We start from the raw sequence: 13,366 nt of genomic DNA on the forward strand, positions 1-13,366 counted from the left end.
ATCTTCCTTTACTACTCCACAGCAACAAAGACATATAGAGAAAAAAAAAGTAACCAGAGAGGCAGGGAGTATAAGATATGCCTTCCACTGAGTCACTTTCTCTTTCTTTTCTACTCCATCACAAGTCAGGTCAGAAAATTGTGTGCCTACACTTTGTTGTCTTGTCTTGTCTGATTTACTTAATTTTACTAATTTACTTGATTGATTGCTTTCTTTTCTTACTGTATATGTATGGTTCTATCTGATAGTGGGGACGCTGGTTTTGTTTTGTAGGGTATAGACTTGGGATGTCTGTGTACCTACTTTATCCCCTTTAATTCCCTGTCAATTTTTTGTTTATCTTACAGTTTATGTCAGTACATCCAAGACCTTCCCACATCATCAGAGCTCTCATCCCTTGTCTTGTGCCATCCTTAACACACAGCCTAAACTGCTCTCTCTTTCATCTGGTGTTGTCCCTGCTCACCGTAAGTATGCTACTGTCGTACCCATCCTAAAAAAAGCCATCCCTAGACCCGTCTTCCACTTCCAACTATCGTCCCTTTTTCCTCTAAGCTTCTAGAAAGATTTGTCTTTACTCGTATAACTCACTTCCTAAATTCCAACTCCCTTCTTGATCCTCTTCAATTTGGCTTTCGCCCCCTCAACTCTACTGAGACTGCTCTTATTAAAGTTACAAATGACCTAATCCCAGCAAAATCCAAAGGCCACTATTCCATACTAATTCTTCTTGACCTCTCTGCTGCCTTTGACAGTGTTGCTCATGGCCTCCTTCTCCTAACTCTTTAATGTCTTGGTCTCTGTGACACAGCCCTCTCATGTTTCTCCTCCTCTCTCTCCCAACACTCATTTAGTGTCTCTTCTTCCAACAGTACCTGCTCTCCTCATCCTGTCTCAGTCAGAGTCCCTCAATGTTCAGTTCTTGGTCCCCTTTTGTTCTCTCTCTATACTGCCTCTCTTGGCAAACTCATTAATTCATTTGGATTCCACTACCACCTGTACTCGGAACACCCAGATATACCTCTCCTCACCTGACCCTCTCCCCTGCTGTCCTACAACGTGTCACCAATTGCCTTTCTTCCATCTGATTGGATATCCTCCTGCTTTCTGAAACTCATCTGTAAAACTGAGTTTCTTATTTTTCCTCTTGATAACACTGATCCTCCTCCTTCACTCTCCCTGCAGGTTGACAGTACCTTCCTCACCCCATCCTTTCAAGCTCGCCGTCTCGGTGTCACTTTTGATCCTGGCCTCACTATTGCACCTCTAGTTCAGTCTGTTGCTAAAACATGTTGATTCCAACTTAAAAACATTGCCCGCATACGCCCCTTTCCTATGCAAGATGCTGCCAAGAAGCTTGTTCATGCTCTAGTAATCTCTTGCATCGATTACTGTAATTCTCTCCTAATTGGTCTCCCCGGAACCCATACTGCCCACCCACAATCTGTGGTGAATGCTGCTGCCAGGCTGTTCTTTCTCTCCTGTCGCTCCTCTCACACCACATCTCTCTGTCGATCCTTACACTGGCTTCCTGTCCCCTACAGGTGTTAATTTAAAATACTAACCCTTACCTATAAAACTCTAACCAACTCTAGCCCTTCTTACATTTCTTCACTGATTTATAGGTATGCCCCCTCTCGGTCTCTCTGCTCTACTGGTAACCTTCTCCTTTCTGCTGCTCGCACCCTTAATGCAAATTCAGGCCTGCAAGACTTTTCACGGGTGGCTCTTTTCCTTTGGAACAGCCTGCCTACCCCTGTCAGACTGTCCCCTAGTCTTCAATCCTTTAAGAAGTCCCTCAAACCCCATCTTTTCAGTCATGCTTATGGCCTCCAAGAGTAACCTCTATCTCTCAAACCTTCCTCTCGCGCTCTCCTATAGGGCTACACTCCACTCTCACCACACTCTCACTCCTACTCCAGCTCTGCTACTTTCCCACCATGTCTATTTGCAGTCTCTCTCAATACCCTTCCTATTGTGTTTTTATACCACACCTCCTTTAGACTGTAAACTCATTTGACCAGGGTCCTCAACTACCTATTGTTCCTGTTACATTTTGTTATTGTCTCATTTGATAAATTCCCCTTTTATTGTAAAGCGCTGCGGAATAAGCTGGCGCGATATAAATACCAATAATATTAATAATAATCTGCCAGTTAAGCTTTTCGCATTAGATTGCGCGCCAGAGCTCATACAAGATGCGTAGTACGGCTTGGCAGACAGGCCCTGCTCCCCCCCTTTTAATTTTTTTTACCTCTGTTTTGCAGTGGGATTCTTAATAAGGGGAAACAAAGGATGATTTATATAAGAAATGGAGAAATATTTATTGGGTGACCTACACTGATTTACTTCTATGTTGGGTACCAGAAATAGATATGTAGCAGCCCCATAATTTATATAGTTTTGAGAACTGGGTGTTTCAGAATGGGAAGGTCTGGGGTTACATGTTCAATGTTAGCTGCTGTGTGGTGTAAATGCCGGCATCTGTTTTTAGTCCAAGTCCTGCCTGGGAGCTAAGGACAAATCTTTAAATCTTTACTGATCTTTGATGCTGCGGTCATTGTTCTAAATATTCTAAATAGACACGTAACTAATGTATGAAATTTAACTGTTTAGTCCCCTTTGTAACAAACACTGCCGAAGTGAGTGTATGAAAGAATTTTGGATCTCGCAGGCTTCTTTCAAGTTTGAGACTCTGACCTCTGAAAGTGGCTTTAAAAGAACGATGCAATGTTTTAACAAAGAAGTTATATTACCATTACATAATGTTACAAACTAACCTACATCAATACGGGGACACTGAACACATATATCAGTATCATATATTAGGTGTAGAATCAGTGTAAGGATTTAAAAGGTTCACTTTTCAAATATGTGCTGTACCTTTAAATTCAGCGGACTATAGCTATAAACATTTGCAGTCAATTAAGTATCCTGGCACAATATCAAAGCAATAGTTATCTAACTTTTTTTTACTAGTAATTACTTAAAGACTCATAATTAAAATACTGAAACTAAATAGCTATTACTTAAAGAGTGAGTCTTAATGATTCCAGTTCTCACAAATAAGCCATTAGTTGATCTGTTAATATTTAGCAGACCTTTAAACAAGTGGTTCATGTATTTAGAAAGCAGCTCACACATAATAGTCCCTTGATTTATTACAATATTTTGTTGCCAATCCTGGAAGGTTTTCTATGTCAGATGATTTTAATAAGTGCAAAGTTTACTGATACACAACTTATTTCAATGAGAAGAAACAGTAATTAGCACGACACTATAATATATATAAATTATGTCCCGAACCTCATTCAAGGACATGTAAAAGTGAGCCTGAGCCACTTTAATATAATACTAGCAACTACGTAGAAGAAAAATTCTTCTTTGTTTAAAAAGACTCCAAACGCCATAATTGGTCCACAATTGTAAGTAGCCAAACCATTTTCTTTTCTCCATTTGTATTAGTGTGTCTAATTATTATTTAACAGCATTTATATACCCCCAACATATTCGACAGAGCTTTACATTATTATAAAGGGGAGAATTTACCAATTCCAAAAAGTTACAGGAACAATAGGTTGGTGAGGAACCTGCTCAAAAGAGCTTACAATCCTCTTCTCAGCCAGGGACATATTTGCAGCGAGGCAAACAAGGCATTTGCCTTGGGCGGCACTTTCCAGGGGGCGGCAAAAAAACGCTGCCCCCAAATGCCCAGGCAAATACCTTGTTAGCCTGGCGGCTGCCAACTGAAAATCCAGGCGGGCGGGCGGCACTGGCGAGGGAGCACTGATTTGTGAGCTCTCTGCTTGGCTCCCTCGCGCGCGCGCCGCAGAGTGATGTCGGGTGACGTCATATTCCGGCTCCTGGCATCACTCTGCGGCGCGCGAGGGAGCTGAGCAGAGACAGCTCACTAATCAGTGCTCCCTCGCCAGTGCCGCCCACCCGCCTGGATTTTTAGTTAGCCGCACAACCGCCTGCATGCCTGCCTCCCTTCCTGTCAGAAGCCCCATTGGACCCCAGGTAAAAAAAATCCACCCAGCCGTCCTCAAAGTAGAGAGGCTGGGTGGATTTAAACTAAAATAGAAAAAGTAATTGGTTAATGTTTGGGGAGGGGAGGGGGGCTGTCAGTGTGTGTATGTCTGAGTGATTGTGTGTCTGTCAGTGTGTATGTCTGGCTGTCAGTGTGTATGTCTGGCTGTCAGTGTGTATGTCTGGCTGTCAGTGTGTATGTCTGGCTGTCAGTGTGTATGTCTGGCTGTCAGTGTGTATGTCTGGCTGTCAGTGTGTATGTCTGGCTGTCAGTGTGTATGTCTGGCTGTCAGTGTGTATGTCTGGCTGTCAGTGTGTATGTCTGGCTGTCAGTGTGTATGTCTGGCTGTCAGTGTGTATGTCTGGCTGTCAGTGTGTATGTCTGGCTGTCAGTGTGTATGTCTGGCTGTCAGTGTGTATGTCTGGCTGTCAGTGTGTATGTCTGGCTGTCAGTGTGTATGTAAATCTGTCAGTGTGGCTGTCACTGTGTGGCTGTCTGTCAGTGAGTGAGTGTGTCTGTCAGTGAATATGTGTTTGTTTGAGTGATTGTATGTCTGTGAGTGAGTGACTGTCAGTGTGTGTGTCTGCGTCATTGTGTGTGTATGTCAGTGATTGTTTGTGCCAGATCAGTGTGTGTATGTCAGTGTATCTGAGAGTGTGTCTGTCAGTCAAAGTGTGTGTTAGTCGTTTAACCGGAAGAGGTGTGGCATTGACAGGAAGGGGTGGGGCAAATGCAAATTAGGGGGTGCCCGAGTTCCGTCATGCCTAGGGCAGCACAGATACTAAATACATCACTGTTCTCAGCATAATAATTATTTTTGAATGAATTGTAAAGCACTCTAAAAAAGACAGCTATATAAGAACCGTTAAATTAAGTAAACAAACACAATAATTTATGAACTTGAAACCTGATCAAGGTTTAGCTCTCTATTTTCAAGCTCCTAAAATGTTTGGAAGGTTCTTGAATAGTGCATTACACTTTCAATAATAATGGGAGGAATTGATCATGTGGTGCTGTAAAATTCTAACAAAGCTGGGGACCCTGGTGAGGCTCTAGGGATCCTGGTGAGGCTTTAAAGACCCATCAACTCCAAAGGTGCTTCAAAGCCACAGTAGGTTTGTGTGGAAGAGAGAGAGACCAAAAGTATGAGTGAGAGAGACCCCGAAGGGAGAGTGGTGAGAAAGGAGTATTTGTATGGGAGAGACAGATGAGGGTGTTGGCCAGTTATGAAACAGTCACTACACACACACAGGAAATACATGTACTAAGAACTGACAGTTACACACACCATACATACTGCCATACTCAGACCTACAAAGAGAAACATTGCCACACTCATACTACACATGCAGATTAACACACATACACATACCGATAGCACAGAAACACATGCACAAATATAAACAAGTCATAAATGAACACCGGTATGTATGAATATAAATACATTATTATGATTATTATTTTATTATTTATATAGTGCCAGCAAATTACGTAGCGCTGTACAATGGGTAGACTAACAGACGTGTAATTGTAACCAGACATATGGACACACAGGAACAGAGGGGTTGAGAGCCCTGCTCAATGAGCTCACATGCTAGAGGATATTGTGTGTATGACCACCTGTCTGGATGCATGAACGATTATGTCTGTTGTAGTTATGCCTGCATGTATAGAGGAGAGTGGATATGATTGGGACCTGCTACAGATCGTATAAATAAAACGGCCCCTACAACTGCAGAAATAAGGCTCAGATAGGGGTCATTTGTTTCGCTATCCTGGTTTTAAGACACAATAATGTATAGCATTTCACATTGCAGGACAAATTGAAAACCTTAATTCCACAGAGTGCTGAGATTTATATACATATAAAATAATGTCCCTGGCATTAGCACTGGTGCCATCCACTTCTTATGGGAAGAATTAAAGAAGACTATTGCTAAACAGACCACCCATTCCAGGGTAAAATCTAGATGATAGTTTATTAACATGATGTACAAATGAGATGTCAGAAATTTTGCCACAATTTGAGATATGATTAGGAGTTAATTTGGCTCACATAATTTGAAACGTTTTGATGTTTAACTGGTGATTATTTCATTTGAGGATTCCCCATTTTTGTCAGGAATTAGGAAGAGCTTGATTTAGGAGATCCAACTCTCAATCCGAGAGACCTCATGCTGTAAAACAGCCTTACTGTCATCAAAGTGTAGTACTCCCCTGACATCTTCCTTAACCCCAAAAAGGACAGTAATGAGGAAGTTGGAGGTCATTAGCAGTGGGATGGTAAAACATATGAATGTACTAAGCCAACTCAGCACATGCAATCTAACTGCTCATTACTGATCAATGTAGCTATCCCTTTAAGTATGGGCTACTTCTGCTTTTGTGAGAAGTTATTTCAGGGTATGGGCGAACGTACAGTAAAAAACAAATGCAGGGCTTGAGAATTGAGCAGTGCTTATGTCAGATAAAAAAGTTTATGATCAGAGTCTAAAGGGAAGTTACTTGATATCCTGTTTGCATGTTAGCCAGCAGCATTTTAACACACGATTTATAAATATCAAACTAATTTATTAGGAGTAGACCATGTGTATTTTTCTTTCAGCAATCACATAATGTACAAATGACCCCCCTCCACCACAGTTTCAGGTCAGGCGACTTTGCCAGTTTTCTTATTATTGGCTCATCCATTCTGAGTTGCTGAAGCATATAAAGCTTTTATTAATCAGCCCACAGGGTATTTAAATATCTCTGCAGCTTGCCTTAGGAAGCAGAAGGAAGCTTTTGGCAGAGAAAGGCACACGAGCTGTGAGTTGTTTGCCCCTTGGCACATCTCATTAGGCAGGTCCCACAGGAAGCCTCCTGACAAAGAATTTAATTAAGTATCCCTGTAGAGAGGAGCTGGGCATCCCTGTGTTGCTAGAGTCTAACCTCACTGGGAGACTTCGCTCTCACATTTAGTCCTTGGAAAAAGCCACAGGTTAAAGAATCTCCTAATATTAACAAACTCACAGTCACATGCGTAATAATACCAAACACTACTTTAGATTTAGACACAGCAGAACACATCTGTAGGGGCTTTAGACAGATTCAATATGTCTGGAGTTTGATCGCTAAAGTGTGAATTAGTACTTGTATCACTTAATTTACATAAATTGTTTTAATTTACATTATACATAGAAATCAATAAAATTGTATGAACAATTTTTTCTATACGGCTCTATATATCTGTATTAGACTTTTAAGTTGTATGTAATTTAAGAGGAATTCACACGTGGTGTGGTTGGGGGCCTAAATGAAAATGTGAAGGGGTGGGACCTATTGTGCTCCCCCCCAGCGCCCACCCCTGAGTGATGGGTGGGGGCCCTAAATAACAATAAGGGGGGCACAGGACGTATTGTCCTCTCCCTCTGCCCCCACCCATGGGGGCAACGGGTGGGGGCCAAATGTAAATACCCCCCGCCCCCAGGTTACTAGGGGTCCCCAAGCCCCTAGTCAAAAACCCCAATGCTAAAAAATGAATCCATCTTCACCCATGGAGGGCATGGCGCAGACTGAGCTCCGCAGGGAGGGGAAAGGCTTATAAAGCCTTCCCCACGCCCTGCTATTAGGCTTAGAACACTCTGGTTTATTCCAAGCCAACCAGATTGCTCTGCAGGTAAATGAAGAGACTGACAGGTAAGTCTCTACATTTACCTGTCACAGCACTCTGATTGGTTGGTTTGAAATCCAACAAATCAGAGTGCTCTGTGTCATTTTACACAGAATGGAAAAGTTATTTGGAATTTTCCCATGCTGTGTAATTTGACTCATAGCAACACTGAACGGTTGCTTTCAATCAATAGGTCTCCTCCCCCCCACCCCTCCCATTTTTATTTAGGGCACCCACCCGCCGCTCAGTGGTGGAGTCCAGGGGTTGGGGGGGGGTGCTGGAGGAGGAGGTACAAATGTGATACAAATGTTTAACAACCTAAGGTCACTCTCACATACATTAAATATATATGTATATATAAGCAAACTGTAAAAACACACTGGCAGACACACATCCATACATAGATAAACAAACGGGTAAACACACACAAACATCCATACATTTATAAACATTAAAGGGACACTATAGGCACAAGAACAACCTTCGGTTAAAGAAGCAATTTCGATATACATATCATGCCCCATGCTCACTTCTCAATTTTCATGTAAAGCAAATTAACATTGTTTAAAAAACAAAACCATTTGTTTCATGAAGGCATTGTGAGTCACAGTCAGGAGAGGTGTGGCTAGGGCTGCATAAACAGAAACAAAAGTAATTTAACTCCTAAATTGCAGATATTTGAGCAGTGAGACTACATGAGCTAGATCTATATACCAAAGTTGTTATTGTGCCTATAGTGCCCCTTTAAGTACTCACTGAACTCTCTCTCAGTCATGATTACTGTGATTGTAAGGAAGCTGTGGAATGCAGAAATGGTCAACATTACCATCTATTAGTATTTGATGAATGTTTCCCTGCAGATGGTTTGCAGTGAGTGTGAGATGATCAGGGCTGATCTCGGCATAAAAGAACAGAACTAGTGTTTTGTCAGTGTTTGTACATGGCAATGGTCTTTAAAGAGTTAAGCATGTCATATAAAGCATACTTGTAAAGGAGATAGCGGATGTTATAAATGTGCTCCATTAAATGCCATGTAGAAGGTGCATACATAAAAATGATGGAGGGGAACACAAAAAAATATTTAGATTTAGACTGGTACTAGTCTGACTACAAATCTTCCAAAAGCATTAAACTGTTAACACACAGACACGGTGTGCATAATGATTGAAGCTCACACAGTAATATTTTTAACAAACCGAAATATTAAATACAGTGGTAATACAGGCCATGATGGATATTGTATATGTTAAACTTGAGAGAACACTATGGCACTGTTTGCGGATTAAAAATGTAAGTTTAGAGAGATTTACCATGCATTTTACTATCAATTAAATTAATCAATTTGTATCTCACTGCTTTGAGGCAGACACGGTGGTAAGAAAACAGGCTAATTGTACCATTACTTGCACGCTATCTAGAAGATTACGATCAGCTATTTCCCCATCTTTCAGTTCTCTCCGAATCCAACAGACTGTTGTAAAGCCATTTACAAACCTGCTTAGGCTTCACATTTTGGATAGTGCTGGTAGGTCCAATACATATGACAAGTTTCACTATGTCATCCATTAAACCAATGTTCATTAACACAAGGAATTTATTTTACACTAACCCTGTCCGATCATATCCACCAATTATTTAAACTCACCATCTGACGGAAAGCCTTTGAGCCTTTGTTTCGTGGGAACGTTCTCTCAGGTACCCAGACACGGGTGAGTGCTTCATTAGAGTTCGTTCTCGCCCTCTGTAGTTTAGCCAACATTGCCTTTTCTTCTTTCTGGGAATTGAAAGAAAGAAATACAGGTTGATAAACTGCAGTCAGTTAGTTGAATAGTATGGTTGATAATCAGCTGGACCTTAGGTGGCTTTAATAATGGCAAGCCAACATGAGACTTTGCAGACATGATCTTGAGACTGTATATTAATAACAGGGTGATAATTTCTTGCCACATAGAACAATGTAATTATCCAATAGCATTGATACTGGTTTCCTTTGCTTGCTCATTTAAATCATGTAGTCCCAAACCTTTCTCTAGGAGACAATAATTGAAAAAGTGCAAAAACTACAATAAAAGTCTGGAGTGAATTCTAGAACACATAAAATTCGGATTTTTTTCTCAAAAAGTTAACTATTAGCATTACTGCTGGTGGCTATTTTAATACAGATATGTTTCATTGATAAGGCTGGAAGCTGTAAATAATGAGCTAGACAATACATATTCTAACATACCCTCTTTTGACTGCAGCCAGTCACCAGGAAAGTCTTGATATTATGTTCCTTTAGGTACGCGTTTCTCTCACCCCCATGCCCTGGTTCCACCTCATAATCTCCATTTAGGTACTTTAGTGTTGCACTTGTAATGTGTATCCTTCTGTGAAGGAAAATAACATTTCCATAGTCAGACTGAATATTATTTGCAATATAATTAACATGCAATAGGTTTTTAGGAAATGGAATCTATTTTAGGCATCGGCATAATTTATTATAATAATGTGTCATCTCAAATGAACTTAAAATGCAGTGAAGCTAATTTTGCCATGACCTGCATTTAATTCTGGCTCAATACCACAACTCCGATATAAGCAGAGAGATGGACTAACTCACCCAGCTTTGCCACCTGCTTCCATGTGATTGGCCAAGGTCACATCATTGGACCAGACATCAAACTGCCACTTGCGCAAGCCAAGGACCCCGCAGTGGACACGACCACTATGTATCCCAACTCGCATGTTAACATTCACACCAGTCACCTCTCGCACCAGCCTAGTTGAGAGGGAAAAAAAAGTTATTCAGTCGGTGATTAACCTGTCCCAAGTCACTAACAGGACAATGCAGCTTATAGCTTGGGTTTACCAGAAGTTTGTAAATATAGGTTTTGGGATATAGCATTACATAAAGCATGGGCGTTTAGTTTCTTGCTGCAAGATAAAATGGGATTGCTCTTACTTCAATAATAGTATGGACACAAACTTATTTATAAGATAGTAAAAAATACAAGAAAGGGCTGCGCTTAGATAAAACTTTAAATAGTACAAAAAGTCTGGATAAAATCAATAAATAAAAATAAAAAGTCTTATCTGACAATGTCCTTTGGAATCGTATTGTATAATGATGCTTGGTCTGGAACAGCAGTCTTGCTTGCTTGCTATCTTCCTTATAGGACGTCTCATATACAAGGGATACGAACAAATACAGAGCCACAATAGTGTAGTATGTTTGGAAATTGAGGAATTTAAAATGTAAAACTTGATTGCAAACTCACATTTGAAAGAGCTAAAACCAGCTCTAGTATAGAGGGCGTACAGCGGTTTGGATCGCCGCTTGTAGGATATGGGGTGACTTTCCTTCACGTCCTTCCTCCTTCCGTAATACGAGAGGCACTCAAATAGAAAAGGATAACCAATAGTGTTCTCTGCATAGAACTTCAAATAAAATATATAATAAAAGTGGATACTCACAAGACAGGAGCAGATCAACTGCTCCTGATAGTTCGCGTTGGTGGTTTAGTCCCCACCTGGGATACCTTGGAGTCCAACGGGTAAAAAGGAATGGTGCCAGGTAGCAATAATAAATATATGTGTATAAAAAGATAAATGGTACAATAAAAAGTTACCAAATATACTTTAATATTAAAATTTACACAATATAAAAACCATAATGGAGTCCAACGGTAATGGTTTTTATATTGTGTAAATTTTAATATTAAAAGTATATTTGGTAACTTTTTATTGTACCATTTATCTTTTTATACACATTTTATTTATTATTGCTACCTGGCACCATTCCTTTTTACCCGTTGGACTCCAAGGTATCCCAGGTGGGGACTAAACCACCAACGCGAACTATCAGGAGCAGTTGATCTGCTCCTGTCTTGTGAGTATCCACTTTTATTATATATTTTATTTGAAGTTCTATGCAGAGAACACTATTGGTTATCCTTTTCTATTTGAGTGCCTCTCGTATTACGGAAGGAGGAAGGACGTGAAGGAAAGTCACCCCATATCCTACAAGCGGGGATCCAAACCGCTGTACGCCCTCTATACTAGAGCTGGTTTAAGCTCTTTCAAATGTGAGTTTGCAATCAAGTTATACATTTTAAATTCCTCAATTTCCAAACATACTACACTATTGTGGCTCTGTATTTGTTCTTATCCCTTGTATATGAGACGTCCTATAAGGAAGATAGCAAGCAAGCAAGACTGCTGTTCCAGACCAAGCATCATTATACAATACGATTCCAAAGGACATTGTCAGATAAGACTTTTTCTTTTTATTTATTAATTTTATCCGGACTTTATGTACTATTTAAAGTTTTATCTAAGTGCAGCCCTTTCTTGTATTTTTTACTATCTTGTGTTTTATCCTAAGGGTTCTTGAGGGATTCCCTTATAGGGTTGCTGCTAACTTGTGTTATCTAGCGCTTACTCATTGTTCTGTTACAAACTTATTTATATCCCCATATCCAATAGCAGTGCTAAATCTAAAATAACTTCAAGAATTATTTCTAGCTTTAGTAAAGATGAACTGTCACTTTCAAGACTTTTAAAATTATGTTTAACATTTCCTACTTTCAACAATTATGTAATATTCATGACTGGCATATTTTTGCTGTGGCGGGTTGTGGTTAAATTCACTCATCCTGACTCTGCAGGAGGAATCAGAGGTTATATGGGACATATTCCAATTAGAGATAGAGCAGCGGCTTCCCCTGGTGGTACTAGTGGTTGGTATGGGCCTGTTTCCACAATACAGTGTATCAACTCCAAAGATGCTAATCCCTGGGACTAACATTAGTTCGTCAAAAAATAGATATACCAATATGTTCGAAGTACAGCGTTATTACTCGATAAGCCCAAACAAAGTTATCTTTTCAACCATGGGTGGGCCAATTCTACACGCAGTAGGTGTGAAATTCACAGATATGTCAGTGTTGTTGTGATCAGGGCCCACAAAATAACAATCACTGCACTACGCTAGAGATCCACTTACGAGATGGCTTCAATCATGTCCACACCCATCTCCACACAGCAATGAGCATGATCGGCTCGGGCCTCAGGCAGTCCAGACACACAGTAGTAACAATCCCCCAGGATCTTTATCCGCAGGCAGTGGTTTTCCTGAGAATAAGAACAGAGAACTGTCAGAAAGCCGATCGATATTAAGGACACAGTACTTATTCTTTACACAGGCTGTGAAGTAAATCCTTCTTGAGTGTTCAACCACACCATTGTCATGGATACCTGGACTCACTATTAAATGTGGTCCTAGAGGACAGATAAGCATAGCAACTCTGGGATCATATGTAGAGGAAATTATAACCTGCCTGACTTGGTCGCTAACATCTGGTGTTCACCAGAGAACCTATTTTCCACCGGACTATAAAATCCTGCAGCCATTATTTTGTAGTGTTTTTGTAGATGGTAACAGGTTTTGATTCAGCCATCAACGATATATCTTGAAATCAGCAAGTTGTGATTGCGTGGTAGAAATGTTATTTGATTTTGCTACATAAATAAATCTTTGCTTAAAGAAACTGAAAAACAGAATCTTGAAAAGTGCAGACTGTCATTTTAATTTATTCTTCACTAGCATATTAAATCTTCACAGTTACATCAATGTTTTTTTTGTTTTTTTTATACACTACTAGATAACTTTCTGGTAGACTCCCCCTTCGAAAGAAGAGGAC

The 13,366-nt window shown here is 40.3% G+C and overlaps 1 protein-coding gene across 1 annotated transcript in view; it reads right to left on the reverse strand.

Annotated features, from left to right (window-relative positions):
• The window catches only part of ADCY6 (adenylate cyclase 6), a 175,084-nt gene that overhangs the window by 28,755 nt on the left and 132,963 nt on the right, over nt 1-13,366 (reverse strand). The window contains exons 7-10 of the mRNA XM_063426056.1: nt 12,670-12,797; nt 10,285-10,443; nt 9,910-10,051; nt 9,328-9,456 (exon numbers count right to left, since the gene is read on the reverse strand). Of these exons, the coding sequence (XP_063282126.1) occupies nt 9,328-9,456; nt 9,910-10,051; nt 10,285-10,443; nt 12,670-12,797 (558 nt within the window). The remainder of the gene's footprint in view (nt 1-9,327; nt 9,457-9,909; nt 10,052-10,284; nt 10,444-12,669; nt 12,798-13,366) is intronic.

The sequence above is a fragment of the Pelobates fuscus genome, chromosome 1 (genome assembly GCF_036172605.1).
Source record: "Pelobates fuscus isolate aPelFus1 chromosome 1, aPelFus1.pri, whole genome shotgun sequence".
Taxonomy (NCBI): domain Eukaryota; kingdom Metazoa; phylum Chordata; class Amphibia; order Anura; family Pelobatidae; genus Pelobates; species Pelobates fuscus.